General features: G+C 40.3%; 1 protein-coding gene across 1 annotated transcript in view; it reads right to left on the bottom strand.

Moving 5' to 3' along the window:
* The window catches only part of LOC142748611 (metalloprotease TIKI1-like), a 163332-nt gene that overhangs the window by 64850 nt on the left and 72685 nt on the right, over positions 1 to 25797 (bottom strand). Inside the window, exons 4-5 of the mRNA XM_075855777.1 lie at positions 1834 to 1930; positions 908 to 1468 (exon numbers count right to left, since the gene is read on the bottom strand). Of these exons, the coding sequence (XP_075711892.1) occupies positions 908 to 1468; positions 1834 to 1930 (658 nt within the window). The remainder of the gene's footprint in view (positions 1 to 907; positions 1469 to 1833; positions 1931 to 25797) is intronic.

The raw sequence follows: 25797 nt of genomic DNA, 5'->3' as shown, positions 1-25797 counted from the left end.
ACTTCTGTTTTATCTGTGCTCTGCTGTCAGACGTGACCTAACAGATTAGTTGTTACTGTGTAACTATTATCCACAATGCACTGCTCTCTGGTAACAGCAGAACTCAAGTTACCCAACATTTTAGGTAAATGTATATAGAAAATTTTTATTAAAAGTGAAGTTGGCCTTTGAAGGGTAAAAATGCCTGTTAATTTTGACTGCTTTAGACGACCATTTGGTATATGGCCTATTAAGCTGTCCATACACTTTAGATAGCTGTATGCCAAATGCTCATTCGGTCTACAGCTATTTCTCTCGACTCCCCCATACGTAGGTGTTTTCAATAGGTAGAAGGGAGAAAGCGGCTTCCAGACCCATCTGGAACGGCTTATCTACTAGGGAACAAATGGATTGGGCATGTTGAATTTCAGCATGCCCGACTGTTCTCTCCCATGATATCTGAAGTCGAAGGGAAGGCCGCCATATACATTAGATGGTTGGCTGGTCCCGACGAAATCGCCGGGCTCGGCCGACATACTTCTAATGTGTATGGCCAGCTTTAGAATAAACTGAGATAATACTGGCAGTACAGGGAAAAGATGCATCTACATTGCTGCTACACTGCCAATACTAGAATGAGGCCCCCTGTTATTAATTTGGACCAATAATGTAAGCTCTGGGTTGTCCAAACTGGTCAACCCTTATGAGCAACGGTTGTAAGGAAAATTTTAATAATGATTGTATATATATATATATATATATATATATATATATATATATATATACATATACATACACACACACACACACACACACACACACACACAAACAGTGTCTATTTGTGATAATTGTAATAGTAATGTGAGGGAGACTTTTAGGATGCAGATTGAATAATTTGACACAGTTTTTTATGTAATGAATGTCTTACCTGTGAAAAATTCAACCCATTAAGGGGGTGACATTGTTCTTCTACTTTCTCTACCGCCCCAGTCCTCTTTTTAAGACGCTCCGCTTCCTGAGCAAGATATAGATCTAGTACTGGGACTCCTCTTGATTTAATATCAACCTCTGTCAGGGAGTTCACCATGAGCATAACCCAAACAGGTCTCTTTCGTTCCCAGTTTCCAGCAATGGCATTGAATAAATAATCAGCATAAAGACCTTTCCCTCTTTGATCTGGAGTCATCCATGAGGGCATCATGAGTTTAACATATTCCAAATGGCGTTTGAGTCTGCGATAAATATCCCTAGGAAGAACACTTTGTAGATTTTCACCCTGAGGTAGCATCTGGCAACTGGTCAGTGCAGAGATTGTGTAGGGATCTGTCAAATCCAACTCAAAGTACACAATATTGCTCTGCTGGAAAGCTTTCTTAGAGTTTTCTGGGATAAAATCCCACACCCTTGTGTATGGGACATGAATGGTGCCAAAGAAGTATGAAGGAGGATCTCGTTTGATGGTCCAGAGAAAGGAGTTAAGATGGCTTTGCTGAAAAATAAAAAAAAGAGCATTACAAAGCTTGAAACAATCTTAGCTTTATTTCTTTCCCTTCAAATCATCATAATCACAGCAAGAGGGCGGCCATTTTTGTTGTCATGGCAGCACATTTAAAATCACATATCACACATCACATAACGCGTGAAATTATCTTAATGGAAAAGATCAAAGATCAATAGAATCTGTATGATGATTTTAAAAGCAATTCAACGGTTTCCATGATTAACATGTGCGTATTTTAAGAGAACTCAAATTCCTGATTATATTAAGTTAATTGCCTTTGTCTGAAATGTTCTTAAAGTCTTTGAACTCAAGTTCAATTTAATTTATTCCAAAAAACAAATCTGGCAACTCACAATGCAGTGGCAGAGGTCAGACGAAAGTTCAGTTTTCAAAGAAGGCTCAACCAGCTTCAGGCCTCCTTCACACATGGTTTTTATCTGGCGTTTTAAACTGCATAAAAAAAATGCATGTAAAAACGCCAGCAATTCTTAAAAAATTAAAAATGTGTTTTATGCCATTTTCACATGCATTTTTTAATGCCGTTTTTTATTTAGTGTCATTCTTTACATGCGTTTTTCTGAAGTCCTATTGAGAAGCCCTATGAGAAAAACACTAGAAAATATGCCATACCTAGAGCATGCTGCATTTTGAAAAAAACTGCCACTAACCCCAAAAACAATACAAAAATGTCACAAACGAAAACGCTGTGTATGTAGGGTTTGTCCTATTTGACTATATTGAAGTTTTTGCTAAATATTCACAAAAAATGCTTTCACAAACGACACTAAAAAAGCGAGCAAACACTGTGTGTGAATCCAGCCTTATCAAGGTCCTTAATATGCATTTATATGCATATCAATGGACACAAGTCTACACTGTATGTGGGTTTAGACCCTGCTTACGTCATGCTAATATACATTAGGCCCTGTTCACATCTGCATTCACTATTCCGATGTTCTGCTCCATCAGGAACAGAACAATAAAAATGCTGGAAGCGCAATTTTCCCAACGGAACCCATTGACATCATGCGGCGCTATTGTTTCTGGTATTTTTGGCGGCCCCTAACAAAAGCCGCCAATGCAGATGTGAATTAGGCCTTATATGCTATTGATTTTTTTTTCTTTAAAGGTACTAAATGTTTACACCAATATAAATAATAATATAATGCGGTATGAGCTGTTCTTTTTGGATAATACAGACTTAAGAATGGAAAAAAACCATATCCATAATAGTGGTATAACCCTATGTTGTACATAACAACCAACTATCCAAGCTGGGTACAGGTTAAGGGTCAATTCACTGAAAATAGGTAATGAATGTCGTTCAGTATTAAATATGATTCACCGCCTGGAAGAACGATTAAAAAGTAGTTTATTAGTTGTATTCATAAAATTTTTGGCTCTACCAGCCGTTGATACCAGACCAGGCTTAAGCAAGTGATTGGCGACAAGAAAGGTGGTGTAGAGTGATTGATGTCTCCTTTCCACCCAAATCACCACCTATCTGCTTGTAGTATAAATAACGCTATATCCTTGCCATTGATAACTGTCTATCTAAATCCTACGCGTTTCATCATCACATACAAGGTGATGCTTCCTCAGGGATTGATAGATTTCGATTTATTTCAAATATCGTTAAATTCAAAAGTAGTGAAGTGATAACAATGTTACAGCACTGGATAGCACTGTTTATGTGCTGATTCGTAGCCTCCAGACGCATGCACGGCTCTGATACACTGCTGTACTGTACAGTGCTGTAACATTGTTATCACTTCACTACTTTTGAATTTAACGATATTTGAAATAAATCGAAATCTATCAATCCCTGAGGAAGCATCACCTTGTATGTGATGATGAAACGTGTAGGATTTAGATAGACAGTTATCAATGGCAAGGATATAGCGTTATTTATACTACAAGCAGATAGGTGGTGATTTGGGTGGAAAGGAGACATCAATCACTCTACACCACCTTTCTTGTCGCCAATCACTTGCTTAAGCCTGGTCTGGTATCAACGGCTGGTAGAGCCAAAAATTTTATGAATACAACTAATAGGTTAAGGGTCAACCAGAAAAATGAGCAAATAGTAGAAGCTGAAAACAATTTTAATTTTATGAAAACATGTAATCTCCGCAACAATAGCTGCAGGTATTAGCTGAGATAATTGGATCTAAATGTTGTTACCTAGCAGATCTTTATACACTTGTACATGTAATTCAGGTAGCCAGACAATGAAACAGAGATAAAAATGACATCAGAAAGCAAGACAATACATATTTTTGTATATCTAGCGTCTCATGGGCACATAAAGACCAGCAAACTAGCAGAAGATAGTTCTAGTTATAGTAGCTGAAATGCAAAAAAAAAACAACAAAAAGTTTGATTTAAAGTAAAGCTTTTTCTTGGAGCCCCATTAAAGAAATATAAATAGTAAATCACTAGTACAATTGTTTAGGGGGCATAGTTGGGGGTTCAGAGATAGAAATCGCACCCTTGCCCTGGTAATTCCAGTATTATAAATTGCATATGCTTGGTGGGACACACCTAGTGTCCAAAGTCTTAGGGTATGTTCACAGTTTTACGCCTCAAATTACGCCTGAAAAAAGCGCCCCTAATACGCCTACAAACACCTGCCCATTGCTTTCAATGGGAATTACGATGTTCTGTTCCACGAGCCTTTATTTTACGCGTCGCTGTCAAAATACGGCGCGTAAAATGATGGTTCGTCAAAAGAAGTGCAGGACACTTCTTGGGACGTTTTGGGAGACGTTTTTCATTGACTCCATTGAAAAACAGCTCCAAAAACGGCCTTAAAAAACGCTGCTAAAAACGCGAGTTGTTAAAAAAACGTCTGAAAATTAGGAGCTGTTTTCTCCTGAAAACAGCTCCGTATTTTCAGACGTTTTTGGTCACTACGTGTGAACATATCATTAGGGTATGTTCACAAGCAGTGTTTTCAGACGTAATTCGGGCGTTTTACGCCTCGAATTACGCCTGAAAAACGGCTCCATTATGCCTACAAAAATCTGCCCATTGCTTGCAATGCGAATTACAATGTTCTGTTCCCACAAGCTTTTTTTTAAATCCCATTAAGGGATATCTTTATTTATACCTGTATGCTAATACATTACACTGTGTCACTATGACACAGGCTGCTGTTAGGGCAGCACATAGTGTGCCCGAACAGCAGGCAAACTGAACAGACAGCCCTGGGGTCCTTTGTATGTCCCCAAGGCTGACTGCAGAAGTATTCCCCAGTGTTCGATCACATCACCGGAACGCTGATGATGCGATCAAAGAGGGGAATTCCCTTTGATCATGCTACGGTCACGAACCGCGGCGATCAAAGGGTTAAACAGCTGGGGTCTAAATGTTTTCAGACCCTAGCTGTGTTCAAGAGGCTGCTCTGAGATCAGGAGCTGTTAGTTACAGCTCCTGCTTAGAGGATGAGCGCTCACACAAGCGCTCATCAGCCTCATTTATAGCGAAGCCAAAAGACGTCGTAGTAGACTGGGGACCTGCACCGCCTGAGGTCAAAAGACGGCGGGTGGTCGGGAAGGAGTTAAAATGCAGACTCTCAGCTTTAATTTGAGGGAAATCACATCCTAATTTGAGGAAGGGTTTAGGAATTACAGCTCTTTAATATGTAGCTGCCTCTTTTTCAAGGGAGCAAATGTAATTGGACAATTATCTCAAAAGCTATTTAATGGGCTGCATGGGCGATTCCCTCGTTAATTCATCATCAATTGAGAAGGTAAAAAGTGTGGAGTTGATTCCAGGTGTGGCATTTGCATTTGGAAGCTTTTGCTTTGAACCCACAACACGAGGTCAAAGGACCTCTCAATGCAAGTGAAACAGACCATCATTAGGTTGAAAAAAATTAATAAATCCATCAGAGAGATAGCACAAATGTTAGGAGTGGCCAAATCAAGAGTTTGGTACATTCTTGAAAAAAATGAGTGCACTGGTGATCTCGTGAACTCCAAAAGGCCTGGACGTCCACGGAAGACAACAGTGGTGCATGATCGCAGAATCCTTTCAATGGTGAAGAAAAACCCCTTCACAACATCTACCCAAGTGAAGAACACTCTACTGGAAGGAAGTAGGTGTATCAGTATCTAAGTCTACCATAAAGAGAAGACTTCATGAGAGCAAATACAGAGGGTTCACCACAAGGTGCAAACCATTAATCAGCCTCAAAAATAGAAAGGCCAGATTAGACTTTGCCAAACAACATGTAAAGAAGCCAGCCCAGTTCTGGAACAGCATTCTTTGGACAGATGAAACTAAGATCAACTAAGATTAACCTGCACCAGAATGATGGGAGGAAGAATGTCTGGAGAAGGCTTGGAACGGCTCATGATCCAAAGCAAAACACATCCTCTGTAAAACATGGTGGAGGCAGTGTGATGGCATGGGCATGCATGGCTGCCAAAGACACTGGGTCACTAGTGTTTATTGATGATGTGACTGAAGACAGAAGCAGCAGGATAAATTCTGAAGTGTTCAGGGATATACTTTCTTCTCAGATTCAACCAAATGCAGCAAGGTTGATTGGACGTCATTTCACAGTACAGATGGACAATGACCCAAAACATACTACGAAAGCAACCCAGGAGTTTTTTTTTTAAGGCAAAGAAGTGGAACCTTCTGCAATGGCAAAGTCAATCACCAGATCTCAACCTGATCGAGCATGCATTTCACTTGCTTAAGACAAAACTTAAAGGAACAGTGTCATCACAATTTTTTTATATGTTAAAGATGTTAGTGCTTTATTAAAAACGTTTATATTTATTTGTGTGTTTGTGTTTTACTTTTTCTTATTTTTACACTTTTTCTTCCCTATGGGGGCTGCCATTTTTTGTTCCATTTCTGTATGTGTCGATTAACGACACATACAGACATGGAATACGGCAGCCACAGTCCCATAGGGACTGCGAACGGCTCCCGTCCCATTCACTTGTGTGTACGGCGTCTGTGTGGGAACTGCGCATGCGCCGCTCCCACACAGTCCAATTTGAAATTGGCGCCGTCCGGCGCCATTTTCCTGTGGACCGGAAGTCGCGGCCGGACAGTAATATTACTACTTCCGGTCGCGGCTTCCGGACTTGTGCACTTGCACCAGCGGCAGCAGACGGAGCGGACGGGCCGGAGGGAGCCGCGGCGGCAGGAGCAGGTAAGAGATTTAAATGTATGTTCCGTGTTTGTGTGTGTTTACTACTGTATGTAAACCTACTACACTGTGTGTTAGCTCAAAAAATGGCGACACACAGTGTAGGAGGTTACACCGTTCAAACCCCTCGTTTATCCCGGCACTAGCCAGGATAAAGGAGGGGGGGATGCTGAGAGCTCACTAGAGCGAGGGCTTTTCACCCAATGTTGCAATGCTGCAATTTTGGGAATAGCTCCATCTAGTGACCAGAAATGGGAAATACTATAAATTAGAATTAATTTATAATATTTCCTGACTCGTGAAAAAAATAAAAAAAATTTGAACAATGTTTAATCACCCACACACTAAATGTTTAATTAAAAAAAACAAAACATGTTTTTCTGGCAACACATTGCCTTTAAGGCAGAAAGACCCACAAACAAGCAACAACTGAAGACAGCTGCAGTAAAGGCCTGGCAAAGGATCACAAAGGAGGAAACCCAGCGTTTGGTAATGTCCATGGGTTCTAGACTTCAGGCAGTCATTGCCTGCAAAGGATTCTCTACAAAGTATTAATAAAACATTTTATTTATGGTAATGTTAATTTGTCCAATTACTTTTGAGCCCCTGAAATGAGGAGGCTGTGTAGAAAAATGGTTGCAATTCCTAAATGTTTCACAGGATATTTTTGTTCACCCCCTTGAATTAAACCTGAAAGTCTACACTTCAATTGCATCTCAGTTATTTAATTTCAAATCCAATGTGGTGGCATGCAGAGCCCAAATCATGAAGATTGTGTCACTGTCCAAATAATTCTGGACCTAACTGTATGTATGTGTGTAGTGAGAAAAGCCCCATGGAGTAGGGCTGAAACATTGCAAGTGGTGATTAAAGTGATCCTATTTTTCACTGAATTTGGAGTGCTGTCTTGTATCTTGAATTTCGCTATATATATATATATATATATATATATATATATATATATATATATATATATATATATATATTATATACACACTACCGTTCAAAAGTTTCAGAAATACACTATATACATTGTTAATGTGCTAAATGACTATTCTAGAAGCAAACGTCTGGTTTTTAATGCAATATCTACATAGGTGTATAGAGGCCCATTTCCAGCAACCATCACTCCAGTGTTCTAATGGTACATTGTGTTTGCTAACTGTGTTAGAAGGCTAATGGATGATTAGAAAACACTTGAAAACCCTTGTGCAATTATGTTAGCACCGCTGTAAACAGTTTTGCTGTTTAGAGGAGCTATAAAACTGACCTTCCTTTGAGCTAGTTGAGAATCTGGAGCAATACATTTGTGGGTTCGATTAAACTCTCAAAATGGCTAGAAAAAGAGAACTTTCATGTGAAACTCGACAGTCTATTCTTGTTCTTAGAAATGAAGGCTATTCCATGCGAGAAATTGCCAAGAAACTGAAGATTTCCTACAACGGTGTGTACTACTCCCTTCAGAGGACAGCACAAACAGGCTCTAACCAGAGTAGAAAGAGAAGTGGGAGGCCCCGCTGCACAACTGAGCAACAAGATAAGTACATTAGAGTCTCTAGTTTGAGAAATAGACACCTCACAGGTCCTCAACTGGCAGCTTCATTAAATAGTACCCGCAAAATGCCAGTGTCAACGTCTACAGTGAAGAGGGGACTCCGGGATACAGGCCTTCAGGGCAGAGTGGCAAAGAAAAAGCCATATCTGAGACTGGCTAATAAAAGGAAAAGATTAATATGGGCAAAAGCACACAGATTGGAAAAAAGTGTTATGGACAGACGAATCGAAGTTTGAGGTGTTTGGATCACACAGAAGAACATTTGTGAGACGCAGAACAACTGAAAAGATGCTGGAAGAGTGCCTGACGCCATCTGTCAAGCATTGTGGAGGTAATGTGATTGTCTGGGGTTGCTTTGGTGCTGGTAAAGTGGGATATTTGTACAAGGTAAAGGGGATTTTGAATAAGGAAGGCTATCACTCCATTTTGCAACGCCATGCCATACCCTGTGGACAGCGCTTGATTGGAGCCAATTTCATCCTACAACAGGACAATGACCCAAAGCACACACAAATTATGCAAGAACTATTTAGGGAAGAAGCAGGCAGCTGGTATTCTATCTGTAATGGAGTGGCCAGCGCAGTCACCAGGTCTCAACCCCATAGAGCGGTTGTGGGAGCAGCTTGACAGTATGGTACGCAAGGAGTGCCCATCAAGCCAATCCAACTTGTGGAGGGGCTTCTGGAAGCATGGGGTGAAATTTCTCCCGATTACCTCAGCAAATTAACAGCTAGAATGCCAAAGGTCTGCAATGCTGTAATTGCTGCAAATGGAGCATTCTTTGACGAAAGCAAAGTTTGAAGGAGAAAATATTTATTTCAAATAAAAATCATTATTTCTAACCTTGTCAATGTCTTGACTATATTTTCTAGTCATTTTGCAACTCATTAATATAAGTGTGAGTTTTCATGGAAAACACAAAATTGTCTGGGTGACCCCAAACTTTTGAACGGTAGTGTATATATATGTGTAAATAAATATAACCCATATCTTTACAGAGTTACCTTATTTCCTGACTTTTACTTTATTTTCCTGATTTTTTACTGAACCCATATTTATGATGGCCCTCAACACTTATGCTATCAGTGCTACTGATCTATCGACATTTTTCACCACTTTTCACCTATCTTGTTTAGTATCCTGCCTTAACATCCTGGAGCAGTATGCCAGTCCTAATAAGTGTAAGTAAATGCATCATTTATTTATTTTTATTTTATTTTTCCCATTGAGACAATTTGGTATTATGTCTAAAAACTATAAAAACTAAGGCAAAAAAAGGAGGTAACTGCTTTCAGAAACCTGCATTTGACAAGTGAATGTCAATTTTGATTGGTCGCTAAGTCAATACCTTAACTTTTGTTGTCTTTACTTGTTTTTATACAAAGAAATACCTACCAGAGTAAATTCCGGGAAAGCAAAGCAGCCTTTCCGACAACCTGCTAAATATTAAACTAGTCCACTCTTCAAAGCAGATGATGTATCACTACAGAAGTACCATTTTTAAGAATTCAGTTGTGCACACATGAAACACAGATTTAAATTTAGTAAAGAATATTTAGCAGACATTTTGGATTAAGCATTGTATTATGTTCACAGTCCCTAAGCACAGCAGTGGACTATTGGCATGCAAACAAACCAATTAAGAAAAACTGTAGAACAAGCAAGCACTTCCTTCACACACTTTACAAAGCCACAGTACAAATGCATGGTGAGTACATAATTCCCTTTCATATGAAAAGGCAGCTACAATGTTACTGTGACAGGGATTTCCCATAATTCTTTGTAAATGCAATTCTTTCTCAGTGGTTTCCGTAATAGAAGTAGGTTACTATATTGGTGCAAGGAATATATGCAATTGTATCCATCTGTACTCAATAAAAATATTTCCCAACTTCAAATATGGCAATCAGAATAAATCCCTGGATTAACGACTCATCTCCTGTAATCTAGTAACTAGAACTTGTGGTATTAAATCTTTCAAGAAAGGCGTCCATGCCATTTTGAAACTTGTTCAATGAATCAACTATCATAACATTACATAGTTACATAGTTGATAAGGTTGAAAAAATACACAGGTCCATCAAGTCCAAGTCAAAGAAGGAGGAAGGCAAAGCCCCCATGAGGTTGATGACAATTGCCTCATTAGGGTAAAAATTCCTCCCTGACTCCATGTATGGCAATCAGAATAAATCAACATCCCATCTCCAGAATCTAGTACTCATAATCTCTAATATTATATTCTTCAAGAAAGGCATCAAGACCGTTCTTGAACTTGCTCAATGAATCAACCACCACAACATCCTGTGGCAGAGCGTTCCATAGTCTCACTGCTCTTACAGTAAAGAATCCCCGTCTGTGACGGGGGCAAAACTTTTTTCCTCTAGATGTAGAGTATGCAACCTTGTCCTTCTTACAGGCCTACGTGTAAAAAGATCATTAGAAAGATCTCTGTACTGTCCATTTATATATTTGTACATAGTAATAAGATCGCCCGTAAGCCGTCTTTTTTCTAAACTGAATAGCCCCAAGTTTGATAACCTTTCTTGGTACTGCCATCCGCCCATTCCCTTAATTACCTGGGTCGCCTTTCTTTGCACCCGTTCTAGTTCAGCCATCTTCTTCTTATACACAGGTGTCCAAAATTGTACACAATATTCCATATGTGGTCTGACTAGTGATTTGTATAGAGGCAAAACTATGTTCCTGTCATGAGCATATATACCTCTTTTGATGCATCCCATGATTTTATTTGCCTTGGCAGCAGCTGCCTGAAACTAGTTGCTGAAGTTAGCACTAATTAAAACGGTAATTTTGTCGTTGGTACTCATATTTTTGGTAATGCGCCATTATGGATACCTAGGTGAGCTCAGGGAGGACAGAAATCTCCCGTTGAGCAGAAGGGCTCTAATATCCCCAAGTCCCTTTTACTGCACTTCTTGCTGGGTTAAGCAGGTGACATTTAGGCCCCATGCACACGACCGTGCCCGCAATCACGGCCCGCGATTGCGGGCACGGCCGGCCGCTGACTGACAGCCGCATTTTCGGGCCGTGCTCCCATACAAAGTATGGGAGCACGGCCCGCAAAATGCGAAAGAACGGACATGTTCCATAATTCCCGGAACATTTCCACGGCACTGACACCCTTCCGTAGTGCTACGGAAAGGTGTCAGTGTTCAATGAAAGTGAATGGCTCCGTTTTTGCGGACCGCAATTGCGGTCCGCAAAAACGGAGGTTTTTTTGCTGTCGTGTGCATGGGGCCTGAATGGAGAATTTACTTTATCCCTAATCATGTCGCCTGACATTGGATTTTCATGTGTAAATACAGTAGAGAAGAAGGCGTTTAATAGATTGGACTTTTCCTCATCCTCCTCCACCATTATACCCAGGTTATTTTTGAGATGGCCAACGCTTTCAGTTTTAAGTTTCTTATTATTGATGTAGTTGAAAAATATTTTTGGGTTATTTTCCCTTTCTTGGGTAACGAGTCTCTCTATTTCAATCTCTGCTGCCTTTATTTGTCTTTTACACAACTTATTTTTTTCTTTCTAATTATTTAATGCCACGTCACTAACATCTTGTGTTAGTAGTTTGAACGCTTTCTTTTTATCATTTATTGCCCCCCTTACGGTTTTATTTAACCACATCGGTTTCATCCTGTTTCTAACTTGTTTATTCCCATAAGCTATATATTTTTCACAGGACCTATTTAAGAGGCTTTTAAAAATATCTTATTTAGTTTGTGTATCTTTATTTTTGAGGACAGTTTATGTTATTAAGGTCATTCCTTAGCCAATGAGAATTGGCCTTTCTGAAGTTTAGTGTTTTTGTGGGTACTCTACTTGGATCTGTTGGATTAATGGTGGCCCCATCGCCTCTTGCCCACTTTTAACCCCACGTTTCAAAAGTGGCAGAAGGAGTGAAAAGTCACAAATTTTGGCTCAAATATGTGCTCATTTTCTTTGCCAGAAAACTGGCGTAAATCGTTTAAGAAATTCCCCGCATTATGTTGTGGTCACTTCACTATTACATGGCTGAATCCTAATGTGATACCTGATCTTTTATTATTGTTAAAAACCTGTTTCCTTTGCTGGACCTGCAGGATTCTGCCTCCCAGCTAATATCAGGGTAAATAAAGTCCCCCATAATAATGACTTCATTATGATTTGCTGCTTCATCTATTCGCTTTATTAGTTGATTTTCTGCTTCTTCCATTATACATGGAGACTTATAACAAACCCCTATCAGTATTTTATTATTCTTTTTCCCTCCCCTTATTTCCACCCATAGGGACTCCATATGATCATTTCCCTCATAGACATCATCACGCAGAATGGGTTTTAGGCAGGATTTTACATATAAGCGCACCCCTCCCCCTTTCTTATTAGTACAATCATTTCTAAACAGACTGTGACCATGCAAATTACCAGCCCAGTCATATCTATCCCAGGCGGGTGAGGTGGGCGGACATCACCTATACATTCCATCTTTCCACTATGGGTCAGAAATGTCTTGTGGTTATGAATATTATTTCTTTACACCAACTACATTGTTTCTATATGTCTTGTTAAAATCTTTCTTATAGCATATACTGCTTGGATTTGTAGAATTTACAGACCTGCATACAACTGGTTTGTGTGATGGCTACATTAGTTTGTATTTAGTGACCTTGTACTGAGTATATTGTTATTACCTGCCCGCCTCTTTGGGGTCTATTTTATTTTGTCTTGCGTATTTTTTTTATTGTGGACGGTTCATCCGCACCTGTTTGTAATAAAGATTTTTGCACCTTGATTAAGCTGTTTGGCTTTTGTCAATTGTTGATACCTTCCTATTGGTCTATCTATCTATCTATCTATCTATCTATCTATCTATCTATCTATCTATCTATCTATCTATCTATCTATCTATCTATCTATCTATCTATCTATCTATCTATCTATCTATCTATCTATCTATCTAATCTATCATGCAGCCATGTCTCAATTATCCCCACTATGTCACAATTCTCCTCCAGCATTATCAACTCTAATTCCTCAATCTTGTTAGTGAGGCTTCTGGCATTAGTATTAGTATACATAGAGTTTATGTGTTTTTCAAAATCTCTTTTACCCCTATCCATATTAACATGGGCATAGCTAGAGGCTCATGGGACCCAGTGAAAAAGTTCTTCTTGGGCCCCCCAAGTTTTCTTTATGGCCAATGCCCCGCATCGCTAGGTCTCCTCAGCGACCCATGGATGCTGCACTAGCAGTCAGGGGCGTTGCTAAGGTCTTAAGATATGTTTTGCCCCCTCAAATTTATATATATATATATATATATATATATATATATATAGCCATAATCATCAACATTAAAAAAATGCTGGATTCACAGTGTTTTGCGGTGTGTCGCACCATTGAAAATGATTCTAATAATAAAATAAAACAACTATGATATTCCAAATACCCCCTAAATTAAAGTGGACTCTAAATAAAGAAATTCCTTGTCCAGAATGTTTTAGTGTGGATTGCCACACTATTTATATAATTACATAAGCGTACAGACCTACCCACACATTATATTAAACTCACCCATTACATATAGGCCTATATGCGCACATTCAATATCCTAAGCGTGCTCAGCCCATTTAGTTAGGCTGTGCACATGAGAAGGGTGGAGGACAGTGCAGAGTGCGCAGTAAGCCGCGACAACTCTCCCGGCTAATGCACAGATACAGTGCCAGGAGCAAGCTCAGTATATATATATAACACCAGAACAAAGCTCAGTACATAAATACAGCACCAGAACAAAGCTCAGTACATATATACAACACCAGAACAAAGCTCAGTACATATATACAGCCCCAGAACCAAGCTCAGTACATATATATAACACCAGAACAAAGCTCAGTACATATATATAACACCAGAACAAAGCTCAGTACATAAATACAGCACCAGAACAAAGCTCAGTACATATATACAGCACCAGAACAAAGCTCAGTACATATATACAACACCAGAACAAAGCTCAGTACATATATACAGCCCCAGAACCAAGCTCAGTACATATATACAACACCAGAACAAAGCTCAGTACATATATACAGCACCAGAACAAAGCTCAGTACATATATATATGTTTTGAGCTTGGTTGTTCTGATATATATGTACTGAGCTTTTTGGCCCAGAGGATAGTATCACACATGATAAGCATAGATACAGGGCCCAGCAGATAGTATCCCACATGATAGGCTTAGATACAGTGCCCAATGGACCGTATCACGCATGATAGGCTCAGATACAGGGTCCAACGCACAGTATCACACATGATAAGATTAGATACGGGAACTAGTATCAGAAATGATAAGGCTTAGATACATGGCTCAGCAGACAGTATTGCACATGAAAGGCTTAAATACAGAGCCCAGCAGACAGTATCACACATGATAGGGTCCTCTGCGTGGGTCCTGATGCTATTCAGCGTCACAATGTTTTGTGCGTGACATCAAGACACAGCGCAATGACCGGACCTGATTAAGGAGCAAGGTGGGTAAATATAATGTTACTGTAGTAACAGGGGCCCATGTAGTTTACTGGGATCGGGGCCCGGTAGCAATTACAACCACTTTGACCCCTATAGCTACGCTGCAGCCGATTAACCATTCCGACCCCTCCCTCTATTCCATCCCCAGGTTCATTACTTAGCCTCAGGTCACAATCTACACTACCTTCCATCCTATACAGTAATTGCCCTCCCGAAAGTTCTAGTTTAAACACTCCTCCAACCTGCTAGCCATCTTCTCTCCCAACACCGCTGCACTCTCCCCATTCAAGGGCAGCTCATCCATACTATAGAGCCTGTAGCCAAGAGAGAAGTCAGACCAGTTCTCCAAGAACCCAAACCCCTCCTTCCTACACTAAGTCTTTAGCCACCAGTTTACCTCCCTAATCTTCCACTGCCTTTCTGGGTGTGGCACGTGGTACAGGCTGTATTTCTGAAAATATTGCATTTACGGTCTTTGCGCTTAGCTTACTACCCAAGTCCCTGACATATTCTTTAAGCACCTTCTACCTACCTCTAACTTTGTTATTGTTGCCAATACGCACCATGATCGCTGGGTCTTCACCAGCCCCTCCCAATAATCTGTCAACCCGATCCGAGAACTCGAGCACCCGAATGGCAAAACGCTGTTCAGTATTTCCGGTCTTGTGACGGATTGCTCTATCTGTTCCTTTTGTAATTGAGTCCCCCAGTAATAGGACCTGTCTGGCCTTTCCTATGCTCTTATTCCCTTTCCTACTGGAGAGGTCATTCCCCTGGTTGCTAGAGGAAGTATTCTGCTGCAGCAGTGCTACCCTTAAACTGACTAGCATGCCCTCCATTACTAAATACTTGGTAGAAAACAGTAAGATCTTGTTAGGGCACCTTTGTATTGACGAAAATGCGACCATGTGAATATGCCCTAACAACTGTTTTCAAGAAAGTACTTAGTAGTGGAGAACTTGTGGGGGATTGACTCTTATGTGGTCAGTGACAGTCAATGCTTGGATGTGAACGTCTTACCTACAACTGTAACTTCAGCCTGCGTAAGTTCTAAATTTTCCATCTTATATTTCTATAGTTTAGATCTCACCTATTCTACATATAACGTCAAAGGATACAAAATCTTTATATTCTTATATAAACAAGTAATAATTAAAAAACCGTTTATATGTAATTTGCATTACTTTGCTAGTTTTAACCTACAAAAGCACTCATAGGCAGTGTTATTTGTACACTGTAAGATTTTATTATTTGGGCACTATATGGAACACCATCAGGTGGGATATCAATAGACGGTACGCACAAACCCCCTCGAAAAAAAAGGGGGCACTCCCTCCGTCTGGAAACAAAAAGGTTCAACCTGCAGAGACGACAAGCCTACTTTACTGTGAGAACGGTGAATTTATGGAATAGTCTACCGCAGGAGCTGGTCACAGCAGGGACAGTAGATTGCTTTAAAAAAGGCTTAGATCATTTCCTAGAACGAAAAAATATTAGCTCCTATGTGCAGAAATTTTTCCCTTCCCTTTTCCCATCCCTTGGTTGAACTTGATGGACATGTGCCTTTTCAACTGTACGAAATATGTTAGGCCTGATTCACATGAGCGCTGCACATCTCAGACATGAAAAACTGCAGTTTTTCACGTCCGAGGTGCATCCGTGCTCAGCGCTGCGGGACGCGATGTCACGTTTCCCCCATAATTGAGAGTCTATGGAGGGATGTGTGAAAAGATAGGACATGTCCTATTTTCACACGGACCCTTCACACGGTCCGTTGAAACAACGGCTGTGTGAACGGCCACATTGCATTACATAGGTCCGTGGGACGGCCGCTGTTTCAACAGCCATCCCACGGACGTTTAACACACTCGTGTGAACCAGGCCTAACTATGTAACAATGCATCATCCAACCTGAGGCCGGCTCTGATGTAAAGTGGGACAAATCAAGTCAATACTGTTCAATTAAAGGGTCAATTGGATAGATGCAATATGGATGTTGGAGTCAGATAACATCTGTCCAATAAGAACCACAGGTTAATTAGCTGATCAATTACATATCTGTCAGCAGAACATGACAACATCAACAATGTCTATCGGCCCAGCCCAAACGTCTCATTATATCAAATATATGTATGTATATATACATATATATATATATATACACACACACACACACACATACATATATATATATATATATATATATATATATTAGATAGATAGATAGATAGATAGATAGATAGATAGATAGATAGATAGATAGAATTTAATAAGTTATATTTAGGGCTTGTCCACATGTAACAGAATTGCTGCAGAAAATTTCTGCAGCACTTCCGTTGAAACTAGCAGACAATCCGCTGCAGAAAAACCGCACTATTTCCTGCGTTTTTTTACTGCAGAAAATAGTGCCAATTTTTCTGGTGATGGTGATATCTCCTCTGAAAAATGCAGCACTTCAATCCACATTCCGGGGCAGGAATTGACATGCTGCGGAACGAAAAATACGCACCGCAGGTGAATTTCTGCACAGAAATGTTACGTAGCGTGTGGATGAGATTTGTTAAATCTCATCCACTTTGGTATTACTGTATTCCGCTGCGTATTTTCCGTCCGCAATTGCGGACAGAAAATACACAGCAATTCCGTTACATGTGGACAGGTCCTTATACCTGTCCCTGAGATAAGCAACGTCAGAATTGTCTGGCAATTTCTTATCTTTAGAAATAACACGCTCATACGGGTGAGCTGAGTGGCTGTGGCTAGGTCGATGATGGTAGCATCCCACCAGTATTTTATGATGCACATTTATCTCCTTTTTAATTTTATCCTAAATAGAAACTAAAAACTGATGTCATTTTGCATGTTTTTTTATATATATTTTTTATTTACTAATTTACTAATCTCAAGCTTACACTGAAGTATTTTTTTCCAATGTTTTTTTTATCAAACCACCTAAACAGTTTTAATTATGCATCTGAATCTTTTCTATTGGACTTATATTGTTTTTTGTTTTTGTTTTTTTTAGCTCATCTCTTTGAGCCATTTTTGTAACATTATGGTCTTGACTAAAGTGATCCTCTCTGATGTGTTTTTTGCATACCATAGAAATAATAGGATTTTCAAATGATCCCGTGCATTATGATTTTTTTTTTTTTACATCATATGACAGATTAACATTAGGGTGAAACTAACCTAACTGTGGCAATGGGTAACATAACCAGTGAGAGTGGAGTTTTTCAGAATTTGCATACAACGTAAAAGGTGCTGCACATTAAAGAATAATCTCTCACCTTAATTGTGTGATTTGTATATGAAAGGAAGAGCAAACAGTGTGAATCTCAGTTCATTAAAATGCAAATGGAAACTGCCATAATGGGAACAGGAGATGGAATAAAAGGAGGTTAATGAAGCAGTAATGGTTATGTCTAGAGACTCCAGCCTCGTCTGATCAGAGGGTCAGGCTCCAGTGAATGAAGTGCTTAGCGGGTAGATGAGAACTGGACAAGCATGGGTTAAAGATAGACAGTTCCAAGTAAAGAGGAAGACACAAGGCAAACAGAACCCTTGCACACTCCACATAACTTTATCTCACCCACAGGATCACATTAACAGCCCTCTACTCACAGATTACAAATAGCATGAGGCCGAAGAGATTCCGGTTCATATCAATCGCTTGCTTGAATGAATGCCTTCACTTGGAAGATATCTGAAACCCATTGTACAGCGGTATAGTTGCATATAAAGAGCCCCCCCCCACCCCGACTCTCTCCAAAATAAAAAAAAATAAAGGTACTTGAGCTGCTCTCTTATGTTAGGTTGTCAAAAATTCTATTCAGCCGTTTCTTAGCTGAACTCGTTTTAATAAAGAAGATTGATAACCAATAAAACTGCCAAAAGGTGTCACTTTTCTTAGAGTCTAGATATCTACCTAGCTATGTATACAGGTTAAAGCCTCATGCACACAGTTTTATACAGAAGCCCCTGATTTTATATGGAGGCCTAATGGAGGATTCCAAAAGATTTGTGGCATCCTTCAGGTGTCATACATAGAGATCTATCCTCCTCTAGAAGCAGTGTCTCTAGGGGATCAAAGCTCCGTACATACGGCATCCAATGGAGCATGCCACATTTGGTACAGAATTTAACAGAAAAAGCCTCATATGAAATCAGGTAGCATATGGAGGTACAGTAAAGGCCCCATGCACTATAATGGGAGCCCTTAAAGGCTATGTCCAACTTTGAAGCAACATTTTTTTTTTAAATAAATCAATAGTTAAGTGATTTGAAACAACTTTTAAATTGACTTTTATAAAAAAAAAAAAAAAACTTTTTAAGATACTTATCCTGTATACATAGAAGCTGTATAATTTTCTTACAGCTGAACTGATGGCTTGGCTGAGAGTGGGTCCTGCATGTCTTGGACACACAGGATACAGCTAACATCTATCACAGCTAAGTTAGGAACTTAGATGTGATCCTTACTAGCTGGATCCAGTGTGTCAGAGACATGCATGACCAGCTTTCAGCGGAGCCTTACAGGATATATAGAAGCTGTATCTCAGGCCTCATGCACACGACCGTGCAGTATTTAGGTCAGTCAATACTGCACGGACGGGCCGCGGAGTGTCATCCACATTTGAGGGCCATGCTCACATTAAAAAGTATAGGAGCACGGTCCATAAATACAAAAAAAAGGACATGTCCTATATATTGCGGGTCATTTCTACGGCCTGAACACACACCCGTAAATATACGAGAAGGTGTCCGTGGCCCATAGAAATGAATGGTTCTGTCACGTACTCCCTTCCTGCGGCTCCCTCGGTCTCCAGGACGTCGAGAGTTACTCGCTCGGGCGTCTCCCGGCCTGGCAGACTGAGGCAATCTGCAGCCAATAGGAGCTCAGGAACGTCAGGCCAATCAAAGCCTGGCTGATGTTTTTGAGCTCCCGCCCTCTACTTATTTAGTTCAGACTGGGGTAGTAGGCCTTTGCCTGTAATTAGAGTTACCTAGCCTGGTGCTTTCCCTTGTTTCAGACTCCCCTGAGCGACTTGCATTTTGACTCCTTTGTGTACCCTGACCCCGGCTGGACTCCTGACTTTTCTTTGCCTTCTGACTTTTTGTTTTCCCGCACTCTCCCGGTTTAACCCTGCCTGCCTGACTCCGCCTATTGCGCCACTTGTCCATGGCGCAATTGCCCCGCCTCTCCCTTCGTGTACCTCCCAGGTGACCCTTTGTTATTTCGTACTGTCTCACCTGTACTAGTATAGGGAACGCCGCCCAGTTGTGCGCCGTCGTTTAGGTCAGGTCGTACAAGTAGGTAGGGAAGAACAGGGACCTCACTGTTTACCGTGTATTTGTTCATGACAGTTTCAGTATATAATCTGCTATTACGGATCTTTAATTGCAGATAAAAATAACGGTCGTGTACATGAGGCCTTAAAAAGTAGAGTTATCTTTTAATAAAAGTCAATTTAAAAAATGTTTCTAATAACATAAAACATTGATTTATTAATCCATAGGCTTAAATACGGCCATGTGCATAAGAACTTATTGGCACAACTTGGTAGTTTTACCATTCAGGAGTTTCTACTGGTTGGCCACCCCAGTTTCAGCTGTGCTATTTATATCAGCGGTTGTTGCTGGCTGATGTTTTTGTAGATATTTTTGGTTCATTATACTAATTTTGTTTCTTTTTCCACTGTTACTCATGCAGAAAAGTTAATGGTTAAAAATTGTTTTCTTTCCACTAAGGTCTGAATGGTGTGCACCGCTGATTGTCTTATTGACTACTGACTACAATTCTTCAACTTTTGAAGACTTGTGAACCTTATGTATCGCTACTATTTTTTAGTCAAGTGCCTTCCTTTGCAAGGGAAATAAAAATTTGCTGGTGATTCTCTTTTCTCGACCCCTTGCCTCCGTTTAATACTGGGATATGAATGTCCATATAATATATCTGGCATTAAAAAAAAAAAATGGTTATTTGCCAAGTAGTTATGAGTTTCAGTACCCATCTTTGCATCTTTAAGAAACTGGCATCTATAGACTCAAATCAATACATGCCAGTAACCCTTCTGCATTATATGACCACAGTATCAGTGTGTTGCATTACATTAGGGGATTACTAATCCTGAATTTCACTAAAATAATAATCAAAGCAATCCAGTAGTTCTTCATTTCAAACACAATCTCCAGATTATCATTCCCTAAGAATAATGTTCTTTATTCATATATATATCGATCAGAATTGGCTATAAGTTTTATTTTATGTCTTTACCCAAACTCTCCTCACCGTGTGTGAACAATGGATTACACTCTACTGTCAATCCAAAAAGGAGATTACAATCCTTTGGTGTAGATGGAAATGTTTATGAAATCTTATTTCCAACAAGTCTGGTGCTGTTCATCTATATAAAGACACATCATGATCTAAACGTGATCAAATATCTTTCTTCTCCTTTCACAGAACTTTTTTTCTTTGTTTCCTATTCAACAAACTCTAGTATCATTTTGCTTTAATAGTCCAAAATCGAAAGTTGTGAATGCACTTTTGGCCTGAATTACTCCATTAGATGATAATACCTAACTGATACTTTCATGAAACTAAATTATAAAAGTGCAACTTAGAGACTATCAAGAAGCACTGTTCTAATATATAAAAACTGTCTAACAAGAAAGGCGACCTGCTCAGAATCATCCTGGAAGATACATTTCACAATTATGTGTACTACTGCCACTCATCCATAGAAACTACATTTCCATATGATGTCATCAGTATTGTAAGTGACAGTTTCATTAGTTCAAGTTCACACTTGCATGTTTGCTTTGCTCATGTTAATAACTCTTTGTGCAGGAAAACTGCAGTGAAAAGATTTTCAATTAAAATGACTAGGATTTATAAAAAATCCCAATAAACAATGTGGATAAAGGGTATTTTTCAAACTGCAGCATACCCTATCCTTAACGTTTCTCTTTCTCTAGAGCGTTTTAGCCTCTCTCTGCTGTTTATCCATAAGGAAAAATCTGGAAAGCAAAAAGTGAAAGTACATTTTACATAAGGCACCACAATCACTCACTTCCTAGAACTGATTCTTTTTATGGGAATGGTCCCCCAACAATGAGCTAATCACAGGTTGTCCAATTGTGAGGACCTCCAGGGATCCTCTGTAATCTATGGAGGCGTCCGACAGCAAGTGCTCAAGTTTACTGCAGCGCCACCAAAGCGAAACTAAAGCATTACACATTTATCATAGAAAACAATGGGCTGTCTAATGCTATTTTCAGCCACTCTTGGATGTGGCTAATAGATAAGGGTCCTAAAAGGGGAACCCTATTACCTTTGAATTCCCTAATACAGTATTAAAAATGCTTTTCTAAACCAGACAACGGCTTTAAGATTAAACAGTAGACTGGCAGAACAAGACAAGGTTTTTACCATACTTAATATATTTTGTGCTCTCATCCCAACCTTGAAATCATATACCCTATGAGGAAATTGCGAGGTAATAGAGGCGATGATCTGTTTAGGATCCTCATCTCTTCATCAGAACAACAACTAGTTACAAAGAGCATCTCATTCTGTGGAGGACACAGACAACACATTGATTTGTAGGGGCACTGTGAAATACTTGATTTTCCCCTGTGGTGGCGCTGCAGGTAAATTGAGCCCTTACTGCCAGGTTTGCCCATAGATTACAGCTAAATCAACAAACTTTCAGCAGACACTTAAAATGATTTAAATTAAGGTGCGCTACAGGACCTTTTCAATAAAGTTTATTAAAGAAGGCCCAGAAAGGGCTCAAATGTGTAAAAATCTTCCCCTCACCCCTAAAAACGATTCTAAGAAAAAAAACATCAGCGCTACCCATAGCATCCAAGCAGATCGCTCTTCCATTTTTAAACTTGATTTGTAAAAACGAAAGCTAGAGTATGATTTCTGTGGGCAACACTGACAGGTGTTGTAAGAACAGTGAGGGTATGTTCACACGCTGACTCAAAAACGTCTGAAAATATAGAGCTGTTTTCAAGGGAAAACCGCTCCTGATTTTCAGACGTTTTTTAAGCCACTCGCGTTCGTCGCGGCGTTTTTCACGGCCAATTTTGGAGCTGTTTTCAATAGAGTTTATGAAAAATGGCTCCAAAAACGTCCCAAGAAGTGACCTGCACTTCTTTTTCGCGGCCATTTTTCAAAACGGCCGCGTAAAAAAACGGCCCCTCGGAACAGAACGCCGTTTTTCCCATTGAAATCAATGGGCACATGTTTGGAGGCGTTCTGCTTGCGATTTCTCGGCCGTTTTTCTGGCATTTACGCCCCAAAAAACGGTCGAAAATAGGCCTAATACACATGAGGGCCATCATGTATTGCAATTCTTTCACCCCAATATCTGTGTTTGTTTACATACAACAGCACATCCATACATGAAGGAAACATACCCAAATCCATATATATGCTCCATGCAGCCCTGCCTGTAGACCTGAGTCTTCAATATCAGATATCAGGAACAGAATTAAGACACATACTATATTAACAGGTTCCCGACCGCTGGCCGTAAATATACGGCCAGCAGTCAGGGTCTCTAAAGTCCGGCGTATAGTATATATACGGCCGCACTTCAGAGACTGTGCACGCGCGATCGCGTGCACACAGCTCTGTGCCCTGGCTGTTACTAACAGCCATGGGCACTGGGCAGAATGTCAGGGGTCAATCTTTTGGCCCCTGAACATGTGATCGCTGTGACAACCAATCACAGCGATCACATGCATTTCTGCATAGAAAACAGTGTGCACGCGATCGCGTGCACACAGCCCTGTGCCCTCGCTGTTACCAACAGCTCTGGGCACTGGGCAGAGTATCAGGGACCAATCTGATGGTCCCTGATCATGTGGTCGCTGTGAAAACCTATCACAGCGACCACATTTGTTTTATTTTGACTTTTCTGGCAGTAAATCTCCTGCCTCTTTTCTTCTCCTCAAACATTGTTTCAGTTTGAGGAGAAGAAGAGACTCGAGAGAATTGCTGCCAGAAGAATACAGTGAAAAAAAATACAGTTACACTAAAACATTCTCTGTATAGATAGATTTCTATCTATCTATACAATCTATCTATCCATCTATCTTTTTTTCTATCTATCTACCTTTCTTTCTTTTATTCTATTAGAATAGGCAGGTAGGGAGTATATAATTATATATATATCCACATATATATAATATATATAGCAATAGCGGTTTATTTTTTTGTTAGCGGTAGTGTAGATATATATAGCAGTTAGTTTGTGTGTTTTATAAAAAAAAAAAAAAAAAAAATTTGTTTAGTTAGTGTTAGTGTTAGTTACGTTATGGCGAGGAAGTTGTTTAGCGCCGAGGAGGCATACGCCATGCTGTGGTCTGAGTCGGAGACCGCATCAGAGATGGCGTCCGAGATGGAACCTGTTTTAGGTAGTGACGATGACAGCGTCACTTCAGGTTCATCTTCAGGGGACGTTGTCCCTGATGCAGTCGAAACTGCAGAACATGAAAGCGCAGGGCCAAGTAGCGCTGTAGCACGGGACAGCCTGGTCCCTCCAGTCCAGGCTCTTGTATGGGCACCTGCCCCATCTTTTGGGCCTAGAATCCACGGATTTACGGCCACTCCTGGCATAACCGTGGACAATACAAATTTTGTCCAAATGGATTACTTCCATTTATTTATAACGGACGACATCCTAAATCAGATTGTCCACGAAACAAATTTATATGCCACGCAATATATAAGGCAGAAACCTTCATCCACCCATGCCAGAGATTGGACGCCCACCAATTTGCAGGAATTAAAAATTTTTTTGGGGCTCACCCTAAATATGGGTATTGTCAAAAAGCCCTCCATTAGGTCTTACTGGTCAACAAGACCCGCCCAAGCCACCCCAGTATATTCTGCAGTAATGCCCAGGTCTCGTTATGAGACAATAATGAGGTTCCTCCACTTCAATGACAACGCACAGGCCCCCCCAAGTACCGATGCAAACCGGGATCGGTTGTTCAAAATAAGACCGCTAATAAATTCCCTGAATAATTTATTTCTGCAACTCTACACCCCTGAGCAGAATGTAAGTGTGGACGAATCCCTCCTCAACTTTCATGGCAGACTTAGCTTTCGCCAATATCTACCTTCCAAAAGGGCAAGATATGGCGTTAAGCTCTACAAATTGTGTGAAAGCGGGTCAGGATATACCACCGCCTTCAGGATTTATGAAGGGCGGGACCGCACAATAAATGTTCCTGGATGCCCCCCTGATCTTTCCACCAGCAGTAAGATTGTGTGGGAGATAATGCAGCCTCTGCTTCACAAAGGGTACCACCTGTACTGTGATAATTTTTATTCTAGTGTGCCCCTGTTTAGGCATTTGCATGCTGCAAGGACTGGGGCATGTGGTACCATGCGCAAAAACAGAATTGGTTTTCCACAGCAATTAGTGGGGAAGCGCATGGTAAAGGGGGACTCCTGTGCTTATGCATCTGAAGAATTGCTGGCGGTCAAGTTCAGGGATCGCAAAGATGTGTATGTACTAAGCACGATTCATACCGCAGGAACAGTGGCAGTGAGGGAAAGAGGGGCAACATCGGACAAGCACAAACCAGTGAGCGTGTCCGAATATAACAAGTACATGGGGGGGGTGGATTTAAGCGACCAGGTTTTACAGCCCTATTTAGTAAAACGCAAAACTAAAACCTGGTACAAAAAAGTGGCCATTTATTTGTTACAGGTGGCCATCCACAACTCATTTGTGCTCTATAAAAAAAACAGAGGCAGAGACACATACCTGGATTTCCAGGAAAAAATTATTGAAGGCCTCATTTTTGATGTTCAGGACACCCGAGAATGCCCCCAGTCTGAGGATGTCACGCGACTGACTGAAAGACACTTCATCAGTCGGATTCCCCCAACAGCAACCAGAAGCAACCCCCAGAAAAAGTGCCGCGTCTGCAGAAAAGACGGGCACTGCAAAGATTCCCGATATTTCTGTCCCTCATGTCCCTCACAACCAGGCCTGTGCATTGAGTCATGTTTTAAAAAATACCACACTGTT

The sequence above is a fragment of the Rhinoderma darwinii genome, chromosome 1 (assembly GCF_050947455.1).
Source record: "Rhinoderma darwinii isolate aRhiDar2 chromosome 1, aRhiDar2.hap1, whole genome shotgun sequence".
Taxonomy (NCBI): Eukaryota; Metazoa; Chordata; class Amphibia; order Anura; family Rhinodermatidae; genus Rhinoderma; species Rhinoderma darwinii.
The sequence above is the reverse complement of the archived record's forward strand: the minus strand, read 5'-3'. Positions and strand labels throughout refer to the sequence as shown.